The sequence below is a fragment of the Ursus americanus genome, chromosome 6 (assembly GCF_024610735.1).
Source record: "Ursus americanus isolate L20-20 chromosome 6, mUrsAme1.1.p, whole genome shotgun sequence".
Lineage (NCBI taxonomy): Eukaryota > Metazoa > Chordata > Mammalia > Carnivora > Ursidae > Ursus > Ursus americanus.
The window spans coordinates 36,558,982-36,577,447 of NC_142132.1; the positions used below are offsets into that span (position 1 = coordinate 36,558,982).

At 55.7% G+C, this 18,466-nt stretch overlaps 1 protein-coding gene across 1 annotated transcript in view; it reads left to right on the forward strand.

Annotated features, from left to right (window-relative positions):
• RET (ret proto-oncogene) overlaps nucleotides 1–18,466 on the forward strand; it is a 48,728-nt gene that overhangs the window by 11,522 nt on the left and 18,740 nt on the right. The window contains exons 2-6 of the mRNA XM_045810020.2: nucleotides 9,033–9,299; nucleotides 11,062–11,349; nucleotides 13,512–13,756; nucleotides 14,971–15,166; nucleotides 17,270–17,469. Of these exons, the coding sequence (XP_045665976.1) occupies nucleotides 9,033–9,299; nucleotides 11,062–11,349; nucleotides 13,512–13,756; nucleotides 14,971–15,166; nucleotides 17,270–17,469 (1,196 nt within the window). The remainder of the gene's footprint in view (nucleotides 1–9,032; nucleotides 9,300–11,061; nucleotides 11,350–13,511; nucleotides 13,757–14,970; nucleotides 15,167–17,269; nucleotides 17,470–18,466) is intronic.

The window sequence follows — 18,466 nt, forward strand, 5'->3', positions numbered from 1 at the left end:
TCTGCTCCAGGGATCGTGGTGGCCCTGCTGGGGGTCCTGTCTGCTGTTCACTCTGACTGCGCCTGCCCTTGCTTATAGTGGGGAATAGGGAGAGGAGGGGGCAGCAGGTCCGAAGCTGCAGGGAGGAAGAGAAGGGGTCTCCCGGCAGGGGCCCTCTGATATCCCAGACCTGCCCCACATAGGAAGGAGTGTGTGCTAGGGGCAGGAGGGCAGGCCTGTTCCTGGAGCCCCTGAGAAAAGGGCCTTCCTTTGAAAGGGCCCCTTCTGTTCTTCTCAGACTTGACAAGAAAGCACATCCAGACCACAGGACAGCCTCCCGGCCCCCCATCGAGCTAGAGCAAGCCCATTAGGCCCTGCTCTGATTGACAGGCTGCTGCTGGCTCGTGGAGATGCCTTTGTCCCAGTCACCCCTTGTAGGTGCTACCTTTCCAGGGGCTGCCCTGACCCTTCCCCCCAGGAGATACAAGTCATGGGTCACCATCCTTGTGCAGAAGTTGGACTTTGCTAGTTCTACCTTTTTGAGTATTTGGTGATAGTAGGACCCAATGGGATGGAGGGAAGGATCCCTCGAGGCTCACTTCTGGATCAGCAGAGATAGACATGTCAGGCCCCTAACATCAGTAGGCACCTGCGAGCAACCATTACTGTGTCTGTCCCTGTCAGATAGATACTGCCTGAGCCAACTCCCACCCGGTCACACTTACCTAGGCTTCACCCCATTTCATTGAAATGTTAACAGATTTATACCAGGAGACTTCTAGAGGCACCTGCCTTTTAGAAGAGGCTAAGGGAGGTATGGGTGGTTATCTCTGGTGGCATTTTCAGGCCTGGTCTGCAAACAGGTGGGTGGGTGACCCAGAATCCTAGGTCCCAGGGCCCTGGCTTCTCTGCACATGTGTGCATGGCCAGCACTGAGCAGAAGAGCTTGGTGGCCACGCACACCACCCCAGATGGACCCTCAGCTTAAGTCCTGGCTCATTGAGTGTCCTTGGGCAAGGTGCTTAGCCTCTCTCTGCCTCAGTTTCCCCCTCTGCAAGACAGGCATCATAATCACCCCTATTTCTGGCAGTTGTGTTAAGTGGAACAGTGCAGGTGAAGTACTTTAGAACAGAGCCTCTCACAGGACATGCACCATAGATGTCTGGGCTGTTAATGTTGCACAAAAAAGAGTTAGGGTTAGGGTTAGGGTTGGAGGGAGGGCACAAAAATGGGCAGGACCATCTCTGTTCAGGGAGCTCAAGGTAGGTGGGGTGACGGATTTGTTTAAGTCTGAGTCACAGTGCCCTGCTGGGTGTGTGAGGGACAGTTCCCCAGGCGGAGGCACCAGGGTCAAAGCCGGTTATGTTCTGGCTGGTCACCCCAGGCCAGGGCCAGCACACCCGAAGTCAGCTGGGGCCTTGGGGCATGAGAATCCTGGAGCCACGAGGGCCTGGTGACCCTCACGCAGTCATCGGCAAGCCACTTGGGTGGCCAGTCTTTTTCCAGCCAGGCCTTGCCCTGGGTAAGAAATTAATTGTAACCTAATTGGCAGTTTCCTTTGCATAGAAGCCGGAAGGAACTGTCCGTGAGGCTGGTGATTAACTCAGCAGCAGCTGGGAAATCACATTTGGGCAGGAGCATCCATCATCTCAGTGAGGCCACTGCAGCTGGCCTGGTTGGGTGTGGACGTGTGGGCGGTGGTTGGGGTGCATACGGGGTGCAGCCTGGGGCCCGGGCCCCTCAGAGCAGAAGGCTGGGGCCTGTGTGCAAAGGATGAGTCTGGGCTACTGACTCCCATGCTGCCTGGGCTGTAGACCTCCGTCATTGACCTCACTCCCCCAAACTTCAACCCTGCCCAGACCCCGTCCCCACTCTTGGCAGAGGGCTACCCGGATGATGTGGGCAGTGTCAGGAGACCTGGGCGCTGACTGCATTTCTACCATGAGTGTGAGAGGTGAACCTTGGCTTCTGTTTCCATCATTGAATGGGGGGAGTGATGTCCCTGGCCTACAGCAAAAGCTCAGGGGAGGTGTGCAATGAAGAGCTTTTCACGTAGGTAGAGGGGTGTGCCTGTGTGTGCAGTGGTATCTCTGAGGCAGGGGCTGGCCGTCAGGTCTCTCTTTCTCCATCCAGCTGCTCTCCCAAGCTGCTGGCCACGTTTCCCAGCCAAGGCCCAAGAGGACAGGTATCTGGGGAGACACTTCACTCTACATTGGGTCCCCTGCCCTTCCCCATCGTGAACGGCACAGTGAGGACTGAGGCTGGAGGGCTGGTGGTGGGCCCTGAGAGCTGAGCTCTGTGTGAAGTTCCTGGCCAGACAGTAGGCAGGAGCCCTGGGCTCTGTGCTAGACACAACCTTTGGAGACATGGAGAGCCCCAGAGTTCATTATGGGAAGCTGAGGCACCTAGTGTGTGCCAGGATGCCCATTTGCTCCTCCCTGTGTGCGGGCCTATCCAGCTTGCCCTTGCCATGTGCCCAGCCCACACCAGAAAGGCCACTCAACCTTGTGGCCACAGTGGCACAGGCTTCCCACTGCAGGTGGCTGGCAGCATTTGGGGAAGAAGGAGTGGAGGACTAGAAATGAGGCTGCACTGCTGTGATCACAGTGACTGATGTCCTCATTGGGACATTAATTAAAATAATTAAGATGGTAAATTTTGTGTATTTTTACCACAATTAATTTTAAAAATTGGGATTCCCTTTTATGCCCCCCAATCTGTTATTTATAAATTTGATTTGCAAATCTGAATCTGTACTCTTTTCCTAAAAGCAGATATATTATAATCCCTTGTAAAGGCAGAGCCTCCCACTGAGACAAAGCATAGTGATTGCAGGGTGACCCCCCGTGCACACACGTGTGCATGTGTGTAAGTGAGCACACACATTCTGGCCACCACCTCCAGTTGGCAGTGCTCCTCAGTCACCAGTAAGTCATTTCCTGAGCAGGGATCTGAGGCTTTGTTCTCAGCCTGGGGGCTATTTGCTCAGCACCCACGACTGGCCTCACCAAGATGGTTAGTGCACTAGAGGGCCCCGCAGGTCCCTCACGAGTCCTCTGGGCATAGGGGGGGTCATCTGTGTGGCTCTTCTGGCTCATCCTGCTGCTGACTCTCCACCAGTGCCCATCAGACGAAGCCAGAGTATCTTAGCTCCACCCCCTCTCATCCCAAATTTGGACCATTTCCCAAAAGTCCCCAGGGTGCCCCCCCTTTGTGAAACCATGTGTTTATTGGTTTGCTCCTTTATTGTTGCCTTCGTTGGGCCACTCATTAGTCTGTCTTTCAGTTCATAGTAGTGAGTTGGTGATATGCCTGGGAGGTGGGTACCCGAGACAGTGGGGAGGAGGTGAGCTGGGGCGAGGACAGTTGGGGCCTCACCCCTGGTGAGGAGCTGTGTTTTATTCTGCAAGCAATGGGCAGTTAATACAGGGTTTCAGGCAGAGGGTGACATGATCCGACTGACCCTGGTTGTTCTGCACAGGTGGCCCGTGGGGTTAAGAGTGGGCTCAGAAAGGCCTCTTGAGCAGTGTGGTGTCATCTAGGTGAGGGAGGTGTGGGAGCATGGCGGCTTGGACTGGGGATGGCAGAGGTCAGTCTGTGGGCTGGTGGAAGGGGTGGAAGACGGAAGGGGTGAGTCTGAGGTGTGTGGTCTGGGGGGGGAGGTGGATGGTACCCTGACTGGTGCGGGCAGATGGGAGGAGCAGGCGGGGGTGGGTGGCCTGGGCCCTCCTCTACGTGGACTGAGACATGGGAGGGGCTGCAGCAAGACCGTGGAGATTCGCACCTGCCACTGAGGGTGAGGTCAGGGCTGGCGAACGTGGCAGTCATCATCACAGAGGCTCTTGAACACGCATCATGAATGCCGTGGGACTGGCTGCCGTTTGCTTGGAGGGAACAGGGAACGAGAACAAGGAGCTTCCACCATCCAGAGGGTTGGCAAGAGGGAGGGAGCCAGCACAGGAGGCTGGCAAGCTGGCTTACTGTAGTGCAACTGGAGAGGACACCAAACAGGAGGTCCTAGAAGCAGCCAGAGAGAAGAGAGAATATCAAGGAGTGACAAGTAGAACGAGTATAGAGTTCTCTGAAGCAGTAACAAAAGAAAAAAGGAAAAAAAGTCCTTTGAAGGACCGAGAGAAAATAACTTTCCCACAGAATTCTCTACACAACAAAAGTACCTTCCAGGAATGAGGTAGGAGGCTTTTTTAAAAACCAATTTAAGAAAAAGCAAGAGAGACCCAAGCCCCAGGTTCATCTTTGAAGTGAGTGGGGTGAAGTGGAGGGTGGGGACCCAGGAGGGGCAGCAGCAGTGCTAAGTGTCCGGTAAGGTTGGCTGTGGCTTCATCGGTGTTTGTTGTGGGATTTACTTTCAGGGTAAAACACTCTGCCTGATGCATTTTCGTGTATCAAATACGCCATGAGAATAAAGAGAAACCGTGAATGTGCTAGAGAGAAGGGGCGTGGTGTGGACAGGCCATGTCCTGAGCAGGGCGGGGGGATAGTGCCCGGCGCTGGTGTTGGGGCTGGAGGGACCCCCCCACAGGGACAGCTGGCCTGCAGGGGGAGGGGCCGCCCCTGGGGAGAAGTCCGTGGGGTCTGTTTCACATTCCCAGCAAAGATGATGGCATTAGGAAATCGTCTGTTAAGGAGATTCTGCTGGGTTATAATAAAACTGTCATCTGCGCGATCTGGCGCTCATCAAGGGCAGGAGCCAGGGCTGTCCGGCGAGTGGATTCTGCAGGAAGGGCCTGCCCCGCACACACGTGCAGGCACTGCCACTAATCCCATCCCGGTCTTAGATCATACCGTTGCACTTTTTTTTTCTTCTTTCTTAGAAGCCCTAAATTCCAGCTTCCATGTTGCAGTGCAGGACATTTTTAGTTGTTGGGGGCTCTCTGCCTTTCCCTGGCAGGGCGACTGTGTGCCACGGTGAGTGTGACTCACCGGTGCTCATAGCAGTGGGGAAGACAGGCCCTGAGGTGGGGTCACAGGCCAGGGGCACCCGGCCAGGAAGTGCCTGCCCAGATCTGGACTGGCGTGGTCAGAGGGCAGCACAGCCCCCACAGAGGGGGGCGGGGAAGGCAGAGGCACCTCAGGCGAGCTGTGTGTGGCCCCGATGGCCGAGGCTGGCCAGGACCGCGGAGAGCTGGCGCAGGTGAGCCCACAGTCAGGAACGGGCTGCACTATGCTGCCCTCCACTGAGCGAGCCAGAGGACGTGTGTGTGCGGATGCACCCCTGAGCGTGTGAGACAGTATGTGTATGAGACATGCGTGCACCAACGCGGGCTCACCAAGGATACAGCACTCACACAGCACTTGAAACAGGAGAGGGTAACATAACTTACTAAGCTGTGTTGAGAGAACAACGGTGGGCACAGGGGAGTTCCGTGGGCCACCTCAGGCTGAGGGCACCCAGGCAAGGACACCCCCTCCCCCGAGGCTGGGATCAGAGCCTGCTGGCCGAGCAGGGTAGCAGCCCACTGCTCATGGAGAAGCTGGCTGGGTTTCTTGGGCTGGGGCTGGGCCACAGCCTCAGGGCCAGCTGGAGACAACCCTCCAGGGCACAGGGGAGCCAAGGCTGTGGATGGGTCTGCTGGAAGGTGATCACCAGGCTCAGGTGTGGGCTGTGCAGCCACCAGGGGACTGTGCACTTTGGGCAGGTGGATGGGGTGGAGCACGCGGAATGTCCCACACTAGCAGCCAGCAGCCCCGAGGCGGCAGGAGCCCAAAAAAGCAAGGGAAAGCAGCCAGAAGCAGGAGCATAGCCCTTGACCATCTGCAGCGTCCTCCCCCAATGAGGCTCAGTATCCTGCTCCCTGCAAAGGAGGGAGCTCAGAGTCCAGTGCTGGCATGAGGATGTGTGCACGCGGGACAGAGTGTGCGCGAGAGCACACATGTGAGTGTGTGTGAGCACATGTGCCCTTGTGAAGGGTTGAATGGAAGAGAGGGAGGAGGGGGTGTGGGCCTGGTTCCATCTGCACCCAAATCCAAATAAATTAAATATGCCAACCAAATGTGGAGCATTGGGGACTACCTTCGCAGGCTTCAAAATGGTACGAGGTAAAGGCAAAACCATGGCTGGGTGACCGAGTGCACTGAATGTAGCCAGCAGCACCCGCCTGGCCAACACTGTGTGGATTTTCTTGTAAGCGAGATATCAGAGGAGGCCCTGCTCAGAGCAGGACAGCACTTCACCCCTGTCAAACGTTAGTTCCACACCTTTTCCCTGTTGGGGTCAAGCAGGGTGGGAGCAGATGGGATCTCTCTGAAAGCGAGCAGTGACTTGAGCCTTGGGCAGGGGTGCCACTGTCCCGTGAAGAAAGACCAGCTCCTCGCCCCTCAGACCATGCCATGCAACAGGGACAGCCTGAGCAACCAGAACCGTGGGCTGCCCCCGGGGGGTGACGCAGGCCAACCCTATCTAGGCAGAAACTGCAGACTAGGTGTGGGAGAGGATTCTGGTGCCTGGTGGCATTCAGACGTGAGCAGTATGGATTGGGAAGGCTTTGCAAGTCCTGCTCTGTTACCTGCCCAAAGTGCCAGTGGCAGCTCTCAGCAGATGTGGGTCTGAGCCCACAGGCCACGCAGCCCTTCCTGGCACAAAGGTGCCAGCAGCGATCCTCCTGGTGGGCTCAGCATCTGCCCTTATCCTGACTCCCACTGCCACTATGTTAGCCACTGTACCAAACCACGAGACTCAGAACCACTAGCCACTTGACCTTCGTAAGGCTTCGCACCTCCCAGCCTCAGTGTTCTGAACTGTGAAATGGGGTAGTAAAGGGATCTACACACAGCAGCTATGAATCTGAAGTACGAGCTTTGTATAATATGTACCTGTGCAAAGGCGAGGCCTGTCTGCAACCTGCTCTGGCTGCTGCTCTCCCCGGCGTGCCGTCCTCTGATTCGCAGCTGGAGAAACTGAGACACAGTGGAGGCCAGCAGACTGCAGAGGCCTCACTGCCCCGTGGAAGTGGACACCAGTGGCCCATCCCAGACTCTCCTTGTCCACCTGCCAGGATTGGCTGCATTATTTGTGGGGCCCAGTGTAGAATGAAGATATGGACCTCTCGTTCTAGAATTGTGAAGTATGTCAAAACAGTGACATCAGAGCATTAAACCAAGTGTGGGGCCCTTTGGGGCTGCCCAGGCTAGACCCACCTGAAGCCGGCCCTGCACCCACCTCCTCAGTTCCCTGCCTTGGACCATGTGTTTTTCCATCTAGAAGTGTCTGTGACATTGAGGAGCATTAAGGGAGCCATGCCTGGCTACAGGGACCACCTGGGAGGTATTTAAGTGCATTTAAGTCTGTTTCTGCTCACAATCATTGCCCAACCCACAAATCCCTTTTGGCAGCAATCAACTGGGCCCCACACGGATCCCGTAGGGCTGGGCTCTGTGTGATGAGAGCAGGCAGGACCCATTCTCTCCTGAACATGTGGTCTGTGCGGTGGGAACTGCACCAGCTTGGGGATGGGGAGCTCTGGGAGCTCAGGCTGTCCTACCTCCCAGCCCCTGTACCACTGAAAGTGTGTGCAGTCAAGGAGGCTCCTCAGAGGGGAGCCCAATTCTGGAGCTGCTGCTACCTACCCAGCAAATGGGGTGCTGTAGGTGGAGTAGTTCCCCCTGACCAGACCTGTCTGTTTTACTGCAGCCTCAAGGTGTCACCAGAGCCACCCCGAATGGCCCTCCCCACAGTGGCTCCAAGAACAGCCAAGTTCTACTCAGTTCTGCTCTGCTGACCGGGGCCAGAAATGTGTCCTGAGACAGAGCACCAGCAGAAGCAGTGGTGTCTCAGGATATAAGCTCTCTTGACATGCAGCGTCCCCTCGCGGATCCTCTGGGGGTAGGAGTGCAGACCTCACCTCTCCATGGAGGGGTCAGGCACGCCAAGGAAAGCTGGTGGCCTGGTGACATGGGCTCTGGAAGACACGGGCTGCCCTGCTCCGTGTCCAGTCTTGTGCACCCAGCAGCGTTCCCTGCAGCTCTGAGAGTTGAGACCCTGCGGCAGCATCTCAGATCATTAGTGGTTGGCGCGTGCCCTTCTGGCGGGGTGCTGAGGACGTTGGCAGTACTCGGCAGAGCCCCCTCCTTAGCTGGTGTTGGTGTCACAAGCCCAGGCTCCCCCTGGCCACCACCCTGTGAGGCCCCTGGGAGTTAGTCTCTCCTCCTTTTTGTGCCCGGAAATGCCAAGCTGTCCAGAGAAATGGTGAGTCATTGGGACTGCCTTCCCCCTCGAGCTGATGTTCTTGACTTGCAGGGAGCCTCAGTCACTGCTCAGGGCTTCGTGGGGGAACAAAGCCCTGTCCCAGCAGACAGGGGCTACCTCGGTGGGGACCCAGGCCTGGTCGACTAGGGATCAAGAGCATGGCAGCTCTAGGGGCCCCGGGAGATGAGTGGGCTGGTGAAGGATGTGCCTCTCTGGAAAGACTGCTTTACAAATTCCAGTTCTCTTGCTGTCTGTATGTGCACCCTTGAGCAAACAAATGACTTTCTTTCTGCCTCAGTGTCTGTGTTTGCAAAGCGGTGGTCCTCTTGGTTTTAGCTCAGGTCATGATCTCGTGAAATGGCTCTGTGTGGTTCCCGTGCTTATCACACTTGGGTAGTGGAGAGCGATTTTGCAGTTGTTCTGTGCTGCCTCCTCCTCTCCTTTCTTTTTCTGCTTTAAGGCAGTCCATTTGCAGCTTGTGTTTAGCTACACAGATAAGTGTGTGTTGATGTTATTAGGACCACAGGTGAGAAAGTCCTACTAAGATCAGAATTTTATTATTTCCTTATTTCTGTATGAAAGTCTTTAATCCTGTGACTTATGGAGGGTGAGAACTCTTATAATTTCAGAACAAGGAACTTGCATGTAATTTTGCTTATAAACTATTACTTATGCTAGATTGGAATTTTAAGTTAGTAAATTTTGGGGTCCACAAAGAAGTGTGAAATCAAAGCTTTTATCACACTTTCGCCAAAGTGTGAAATAAAGCTGCTGGAGAGTGCTGGTCTTCCTGGGAGGCCTGCTCAGGACATCATCATTCCTCCCTCACACGCTTCCCTGCTTTCTGCAGCTCCACTGGGACTCTACTTCTCCAGGGATGCTTACTGGGAGAAACTGTACGTGGACCAGCCGGCTGGCATGCCCCTGCTCTACGTCCATGCTCTGCGGGACGTCCCCGAGGAGGTGCCCAGCTTCCGCCTGGGCCAGCATCTCTACGGCATCGCCTACCGTGCAAGGCTGCATGAGAACGACTGGATCCGCATCGAGGAGGACACAGGCCTTCTCTACCTTAACCGGAGCCTGGATCACAGCGCCTGGGAGAAGCTCAGCATCCGCAGTAAGGGAGCCACCGTGCCCCACCCTGTCTCCCCCACACACACACAGCCCGCATCACACCCGCACTGTGCTCAAGAGGGCAGTTCCTGTGCGATCCCTGCTGTGTGAGAGTGAAGAGTGAGGCGAGGCTGGCCCGCCTCTGTATCCAGCCTGGCCAGGGCACCAGGATGAATTTGGGGGCTGCTGATGACCCTTGGGCCTTCTGAGTCTGTTGGGCTTTTGGAGAGCCCTTGGAAAGGATCGGGGGCTCTCTCCATGCTGCACTTACATGCTTTTTCCATTTGGGTGAACAAGATTTGGGGTTACAAGAGAGGGGCTAAGGGGGGCTGGAAACATCGAAAAGTTTTGATTTAGCAAATGATCTGGAACTTTCTGGAGAAGTAACAGTTCCACGGAAAGCTTCTCTTCCCATCAGGCCTGGTGCCAGGGAGGAAAGTGGTGTGGAAGGAAGACCTGGCCAGCCTCCTCAGAGCAGGGGTCAGAGCAGAGAGAAGGCCACATGTGACCCTGATACTGGGGAGAGGAGCAGCTTTCTGCCTTGTGGCACAAAATGGTGATTGCATACCCAAAAGATCGCATACCCAATAGCTCGCGCACCTCCAAGCATCTCCTCCAAAGACATGGCCTCACTGCATCCTCACACCAGCCCTGAGCTACCTCATGCGGGCAAGAGGCCCGTGGCATGCCTGTGAATGCAGAGTGGGCGGCACTGCCCAGCAGGGGCAGAATGACTGTGCCCTGTCTGCCAAGTAAAGCCAAGGTCACATGACAGAGCCCGCCACCAGGGCACCCCCAGTTCTGGAGGTGGCAGCCAGATGGGTCTTGGTTCTGCTTGTACTTAGTTGCTGCCGTCTCCGTCCCAATCCCCTGTGTCCAGGGGTAGAGGCCAGGGTGGAATTTGCTGAGGGTCCCCACCCATTTCCTAGGAGGCCTGTTCTGCTCATGATTGCACCTGTTAAGTCCAGTCAGGAAAGACACCACACAGTAACCTGAACAGGGCAGGTTCGTTTAGAAAATGATTAACTACATCCGGGGATCGAAGCACCAAAGGACAGGCTAGGAAGACGCAAAGAGAACTCTGATGAATATGAGAAGAGCAAATGTGGGGGAGGAGTCAGTACCCCAGGGTGAGAGAGAGGGCCTAGGAAGAGTCTCCATCACTCTTGCAGAGATCCAGACCTTGTTGGAGAAAGAACCTCCATGATGGAGTTTGCTGGAAATTCCCCCTTCAGATGCTGGGGAATTCGGTCCACGGGTGTGTCTCTGTGGAGGTGCTCTACGAGGACAGCCCCTGGGGAGAGTGGGGGCCCCTGCATGGGGCCAGCCTGGGCAGCTCTCCACCTGCTGTTAGACCTGGGACTCAGGGCACCCCTCTGATGGGGGGCAGTGATGTGCTAGAGGCTGGTGGGGAGAAATGGGGAGGGGGCAATAGATCCCAGTGCTCAGAGCACCTGAGGGAGTGGTATTTGAGCTGAGACCTGAATGACAAGAGAGGCGAGCCTCTGAGGCACTGGCAGGTGCCTGTTCCCAGGCAGAGGGAACAGAACCATGGGACCCTGAGGCAGAGACAGACTGGGGGTCTAGGGTAGTTCGGGGCAAGCAGAAGGTGGCCAGCCAGGGTCCAGAGCCCAGTGGAGCCCTGTGGACAATGGAGAGGACTGAGCTTTACACCAGCCATGGAGCTCCTGCCCCTTCCCCATTCCGTTCCCTACCACTGGCAGGTGTGACTGGTGCCCCACTAGGCCTGACTTCTCTCTCTGCAGATGGCGGCTTCCCTGTGCTCACCATCTACCTCCAGGTCTTCCTGTCGTCTGCGTCCCTGCGTGAGGGCGAGTGCCAGTGGCCAGGCTGTGCCCGTGTGTACTTCTCCTTTATCAACACCTCCTTCCCAGCTTGCAGTTCTCTCAAACCCCGGGAGCTCTGCTTTCCTGAGACAGGTGTCTCCTTCCGCATCAGAGAGAACAGGCCTCCTGGCACCTTCCACCAATTCCGGCTGCTGCCTGTGCAGTTTCTCTGCCCCAACATCAGTGTGTCCTACAGGCTCCTAGAAGGTGAGTGCTGGCTTCGTAGGGCCCCCCTCAGTGTCTGCTGTGTGCCAGGCACAGCCCACCAGCCCTTGACATAAGCCATCTGGTTTATTCTTCACCACCACACCATTCATTCATTCGTTTAATATTCTAGAAATATTTCTTGTGTGCTTGTCATGAACCAAGTACTGTTCTAGGGGCTAAGGATGTGACCGTGAACTAACCATGGCAAAATCCTGCCTGCCAGGAGCCTCTAGTCCCCTGGGGTGGCCTCTGGAACGTGCTAGTTGGGAGGTAAAGCTCCAAGGATGTGGAGTGATGGAGACTGCAGTCTTCTATCTCATGGCTGAGGAGGGGAGTACTGGAGCAAAGGTGGGAGGGCACCAGGCAAGCTGGGCTAGCCCCTTTGAGATGGCTGCGGCAGGACCCCTGGGTAGCTGGGATGGGGAGAGCGGAAGCCCATGAAGACAGAGAAGTTCCTGAGGGTTTCCACTTGAGGGACTGGGGAGTCATGGAAGGCTTGTAGGGGATGGCATTGACAAGCCTTGACTTGACAAGCCTTAACTTGATTATCCTGGCTGCTGTGCTAGGAATGATTCGGTACAGGGCAGCATAGGGTAGAAGCAGGGAAACAGAAGGCTACCTGAGAAATCCCTGAGCAGCAGGATGGAAACTGGAAGAAGGGTGGAAGCCACAGGGCAGCAAGGAGCAGGCAGCTTCCGGGCATGTTTTGAAGGAAGATCTAGCAGGATTTCTTGATGAGTTGGCTGTAGGTGTTGAGGGAAGGAGGGCAGCCAGCGTGGTTCCAGGATTCTGCCCGAGCAGCTGCAAGGGCAGCCGACCTGGCCACAAGATGGCCCAGGGGAGGCCGGCCAAGGGGAGACCAGGGGGTGAATTCCAGTGGAGGTGAGAGAAGGCACCCGAGCAGACTGATGACTCAAAAGCAAGGAACTGGGACACAGAAGGTAGACTGCCAGTGGAACCTGGATTCTCACCAGGTTTATCGTACACACATGGTAATGACGTTAAAGAAAATGTCAATAAAGTAAGAAAAGGAGCCATCCACTCCCCCAGCATCCCTACCTTTGCCCTGCAGTAGGGATAGATGTCTTTGTGCAAGATTGTCAGCCAAACATCAGGCTTAGCAGGCTGCCCTTCCTCATGAAGATTACGTAAATTTCATTAAGCATGTTTTTGTAACCATAAACAACAGAGAGAAACAGTATATGATAAGCATTTCCCACATGTAATCCACGTGTAATACATGGCTCTGACGTGAGGGACTGAGGGACATTTGCTTCCCCGCCCGGTGGAGCTGACGTAACCCTCTGTGGTTTGCTGTGGGGGTGGTCATTGTTGACCTTCAAGCCCTCAGCATTTCCCCCTTCTCTGAATTATTCCTGGAGGATGACTTTCAGGACAGGCGTGGGTTGAAGAGTGTGCTATTGTGACTGGTCCTCCCCTCACCAGGTTGTGGGAAGAGGAGCAGGCATGTTAACCTTCATCCAGCCTGTCTTCTGGTGAGGAAGCAGAGGCACAGAGAGGTGGAGCAACCAGTCTGGGATCACACAGCCAGGAGGTGTAAAGCAGGGGTGCAAAGAAGGCAGCTGGAAATATTTGCGTGTTAACCTCAAATCACACACTAAATGTCCACCATGTTTGTTTTCAAATGGTGGAATAATGGCTTTATTTTTCACATTCTCTAAAATAAGCACATATTATTTCCACAATTTTTAAATTGCCTATTTTTTTTCAAAAGCCAGCCAACATTGGGAGCTGGATCTCTGGGCCTGCAGCCTGGTTGAACTGGTGTTTCACCCCCAACCCCATCCCCACCAGGGGAGGCAAGGTTGGGGAAGGGATGTGAGCAGTCATCAGGGTGAGAACCTGATCCAGGCCTTCTGGTCCCCCGAGCTTCCCCATCAGCACGAGTGAAACTGGCAGGCCCAGGAAAGCTCATTAGTGCATAGTCATCACTGCAAACCAGGGCTTGGAGCTGTGCGCCCTCCCTCTCCAATCTGGAGCCGAGGAGGAGGAGCTTAGGCAGGGCCAGCATGCTCCGCAACTCTGACGCACAGAGGCCACCCTCCGCTGCAGCCACTCCTGGCGGGCCCCTGAAAAAGACAGCTCACCCTGCTCCCTGGCCCGGGAGTCATGTTGGGGTTCCTGGTCTGCTTGGTGTGTAGGTGAGAATCTGCCCTTCCGTTGCGCCCCGGACAGCCTGGAGGTGAGCACACGCTGGGCCTTGGACCGCGAGCTGCGGGAGAAGTATGAGCTGGTGGCCGCGTGCACGGTGCGCGTCGGCGCGCGCAAGGAGGAGGTGGTGATGGTGCCCTTCCCTGTGACCGTGTACGATGAGGACGACTCGGCGCCCACCTTCCTCGGGGGCTTCGACACCGCCAGCGCTGTGGTGGAGTTCAAGAGGAAGGAGGTGCCTGTCTGCCATCCCTGCGCTTGTCTCTTGTCTGTCGTCCATCTGTTGGGTGTCTGCCACTCCGTCCACCATTTATTCCTTGGTCTATTCACCTGTCCGTCTAGCCATCCAGCCATGTGGCTGAACATCCCTCCAGCTATTTGTCAGTTGTCCGTCCAGCTGTCGGGGCTTTCTGCCTTTCTTGAGGGTAGCTGAGGAGGAGAGGGGAGGTCTGCCCAGCTGGCCCCTGACGAGTGTCCGTGTCTGACCAGGCTGGCAAGGCCAAGGGCGCGCATCGGGTACAGGGGCGCACCTGTGCCGCGGTGCATGGGTACGGTGGTGCTGTCCCGGGGAGGGAGGAGAGGACGGCTGCCAGAAGGGCTCTCCCTTCCACCGCCGTCAGCGCTCACTGGAGGGTCAGAGAGACTCATGGAGGGTAGCCCAGCCATACAGAAAGACCAGCCAGTGGGTCTGGCTGGTATCTCCCAGCATGGTCCCGCCCACCTCGTCCCGCCCTGCTCTGGTCCGCGCAGGTGGAGCGTGACTGCCACCTGCTGGGCCTGGAGCTGTCCTGCAGCCGGCCGGCCAAGGGCGCAATGGGAGATGTGTGGTTTTACCCGGGTCTCTGGGCACCCCAGGTGCTGGTTTGGTGGATGGGCTGAGGAGAGGAAAGCACATCTCATTAGTAAAGATCACATAAGCTTGAAAGGGCTGCTTTGGGTGACAACAAGGAGTCTGGTTAGCAGCGAAAGCAAAGATGCCCTGTGACTGCTCAGAACTTTCCTTGTGATCCCCTCCAGGCTCGTATATAGGAGGTGTTCAGAAGAGAACATTCTGGTGTACACCTGGGCTTGGATCTGGCTCTGCCATCTATTGCTATGTGACAGTGAGCTAACTCCACCCTTTGGGGCCCAGCTTGCTGTTCTCTGGGACCTGGTGAAGCCTGTCAGCAGAGCACCTGGGAATCTGCTTTAATCCATTCTTACGGGAAGTCTGTAGATGCCTATCATACCTGTTGCACAGGTGAGGCACAGTGGCCCAGGGAGGATGACTGGGCCAGATGGGCAAGGGACCCCATGGGAACTCTAATGCAGGTCAGTCTGTCCTTAGAGCTGCCTCTGACTGCACACACTTGGTCCACCTGTGGGGCATGTGCCCTCCTGAAGTCAGGCTGCAGAGTCTCCAAGGGGTCCCTCTCACCAGCTCTGACTGGCACCCCCTGTTTTCCGCAGGGCACTGTGGTGGCCACAATACGTGTCTTCGACGCAGATGTGGTGCCAGCATCTGGGGAGCTCCTGAGGAGATACACAAGCACACTACTCCCTGGGGAGCCCTGGGCCCTCCAGACATTCCGTGTCGAGCACTCACCCAACGAGACCTTGGTCCAGGCCAATGGCAGCTTTGTGCGGGCAACTGTGCACGACTACAGTAAGAGGGGCCAGGCATGGCCTGGCTGGGCCCCCTGGGGAACCGGCAGCCCACTCTTCTTGCAGCACCCTACACACACAGACACGTGTCCTGGCGCTCCGAGCCCCAGGCTGCAAATCCTTCCACTCCACCCAGCCCTTCCTTGTCTCTACTGGGCTCACCTTGGCCACCTTGGTGGGTTTTTACAGGCTTTCTTCTCTCCCTGCATTGCCTCCTGGCAGACCTTGGTAGGGCCCTACCACACTTCTCCGTACGGACCATGCCAGGGCTCACTGCCCACTACAAGCATATACATCATTGCCTGAGGCCTTCCTCTGGCCTCTGCTTTGCAACCCCCAAGGTGCTGAGTGCCTGGGGATTATTTCTCCCTTGTTCCCACAGCTGTCTACTAACAGGCGTTAGTATATAACAGCAGCTCTGTGTGTTGGAGCCAGAGGATCCCGCAATGATTGTCCTGTCTGGCTCCCGGAATGTCCTGCAGGACTAAGCTCCAGGGACCTACTGTGCTCACCTGCAGGGTGGGGCATCTTCATCAGCTGCCTTGTCTCCCCCACCTTCCCGCCCATGTTTTCTGGGGTCACCTGCCAAATACCCAACTTGCACTTGAATCCTTGATTTGCGATCTGCTTCTGAGGGATCCCAGAATCGCTGGTACTGTTACCCCTTTCTACCCAGACCGATCCTGTCCTGGGCTGATCCTCCCCACCCCCACTGAGCCTTTGAAGGTCTTCTGCCCTGTATAAGGGAAAATGTCATCCCTGCCCAGGCCCACTCACTCTATACACCATGTGTACCAAAACCTCCCCACCCCTATCCTTCTGTCTCTGCACAACTAGAACCATAGCCGCGGCATGCAGCAGGCGTGGAAGTGTGCAGGCTCCGTGCGCTGGGGGCCTATGAAGTCCGGGGCTCCACTGAAGGCTGCGGCTGCTGGGAAGAGGTCTCTGGGGGAATGGAGGCCAGTATGGTCTTCCCAGGCCTCGGTGGTGGTAGATCTTTATCTCGTGTATGTGCGCACCCCACACATACATGCTACACACACACACACACACACACTTTTTATATGCATACCAATACACACATGTATACCCTATACACAACTCACACACACATACCCCACCACACACACACACACCACACGCACTTGCACACCCACACACACCCCACCATACACATATACCCATACCACCACACACGTACACACACACACACCCCACTGCACACATACCCCCCCCATACACACCCCCCACCGTACACATATACCCATACCACCACACACGTACACACACACACACCCCACCACACACACACACACACACACACCGTATACATATACCCATACCACCACACACGTACACACACACACACCCCACCACACACACACACACACACACCGTATACATATACCCATACCACCACACACGTACACACACACACACCCCACTGCACACATACCCCCCCCATACACACCCCCCACCGTACACATATACCCATACCACCACACACGTACACACACACACACTCCACCACACACATACACACATCCCACCACACACACACTCACCCCACCACACACACACACACACACACCCCACCATACACATATACCCATATCACCACACACGTACACACACACACACCCCACCACACACATACACACACCCCACCGCACACATACCCCACCACACACACACACACACACCCCACCGTACACATATACCCATACCACCACACACGTACACACACACACACTCCACCACACACATACACACATCCCACCACACACACACTCACCCCACCACACACACACACACACACGCACCCCACCACACACATACACACATACCACCATACATACAAGTGTCCTCCCACCTGAGAAGGCTTCTCTCGGCGTCCAGCTGAGCACAATGGACATTTAAACAGTGGTTCTAACTTAGCACCACCTGCCAAGTTTGTGATCCACACAGCACAAGTGTGAAAATCTGTGTTTGCACACGTGTGTGTATGCGCCTGGTGCGTGGCTGGGAGGAGGCGTGCAGCGGCATGGGGCAGCAGTCCCAGGCCTCAGCAATGAGGCAGTCATCACTGTGCCCCCACCCGCAGGGCTGGTTCTCAACCGGAGCCTCCCCATCTCGGAGAGCCGCTCCCTGCAGCTGGCCGTGCTGGTCAATGACTCGGACTTCCAGGGCCCCGGGGAGGGTGTCCTCCTCCTCCACTTCAACGTGACCGTGCTGCCTGTCAGCCTGCACTTACCCAGCGCCTACTCCTTCACTGTGAGCAAGCGGGCCCGCCGCTTTGCCCAGGTGAGCGCACAGCCCGATGCCTGCCTGGGGAGGGGCACAGAGGGCCAGAGGACCCCCAGGGTGGGGTACTCTGTTTAACAGGTTGCAAGCAGGGCTGAGGATGAGAGACATTCCTTCTGGCCTAACATGTACACAGAGTGGCCCAGGAGAGCCTCAGGCACAGGGCCAGGGAAGCTGGGGCCATGGCGAAGTTGGCAGAGTCATGGGCAGGGTTGGTGGGCACCATGGGCCTCTTTTTTGCCCTCTCCCTTCTTGGTATCTTTAAAGCGTGTTTCATCCTAATGTAAGAGCAATGCCAGCTAAAGCTACATATGGTGACTTAGAAAGATGTTCCTGGTGGGTTTGTAAAAATGGGTTTGTAAAAATACTGGCCTCATGTGGCTGCTTATGTTCAAAAGCAAATTTTCATTGATGAAATTTGGAAGTGTGTAAGTGCAGTCAGCAGTTAACAGTGGCACCCTCTGCGGGGAAAGGTGGGGAACGCTTCCCCTTAGCCTCTGCAAGTGCGTTTACTAGAGCTTATCTTGCGTGCATTTGTCGTTGGAAAATAACAATTAGTTAAAGTAGTATAAGATGAGGGACAGAGAGGACTGATTTCTTCTCGCCATATCAACCAGTACTTAGCATTTTGGTAGTTTTTTCTAGAAAGTTTCTCTTAAAGACTTTTGTAATTTTACTTGCAATTGCAGCATGCAAATGGCCTCACACACTGCTCTTTCCTAACAGAGCAGCTTCAGATCCATCCTCTTCAGAAGGTCATGCTTAGGGGCATCTCCACTTGTCCCAGTTTCTATGGTTGGTTCCTATGCCCCCTCCACTCCTGACAGCCACCCAGGTCCCGCACACAAAGGACCCCTCCTTTGGACATATCCAAGCTCCCTGACCTGCCGCAAAAGGCCTTTCATGGAGGCCGAGGTCAAGGATGGTGGGAGGCGACAAGGCAGAGGGGCCTGAACGGTGTCTGAGGGCGTACTGAATGGGAGCAGGCCCTGCAGGA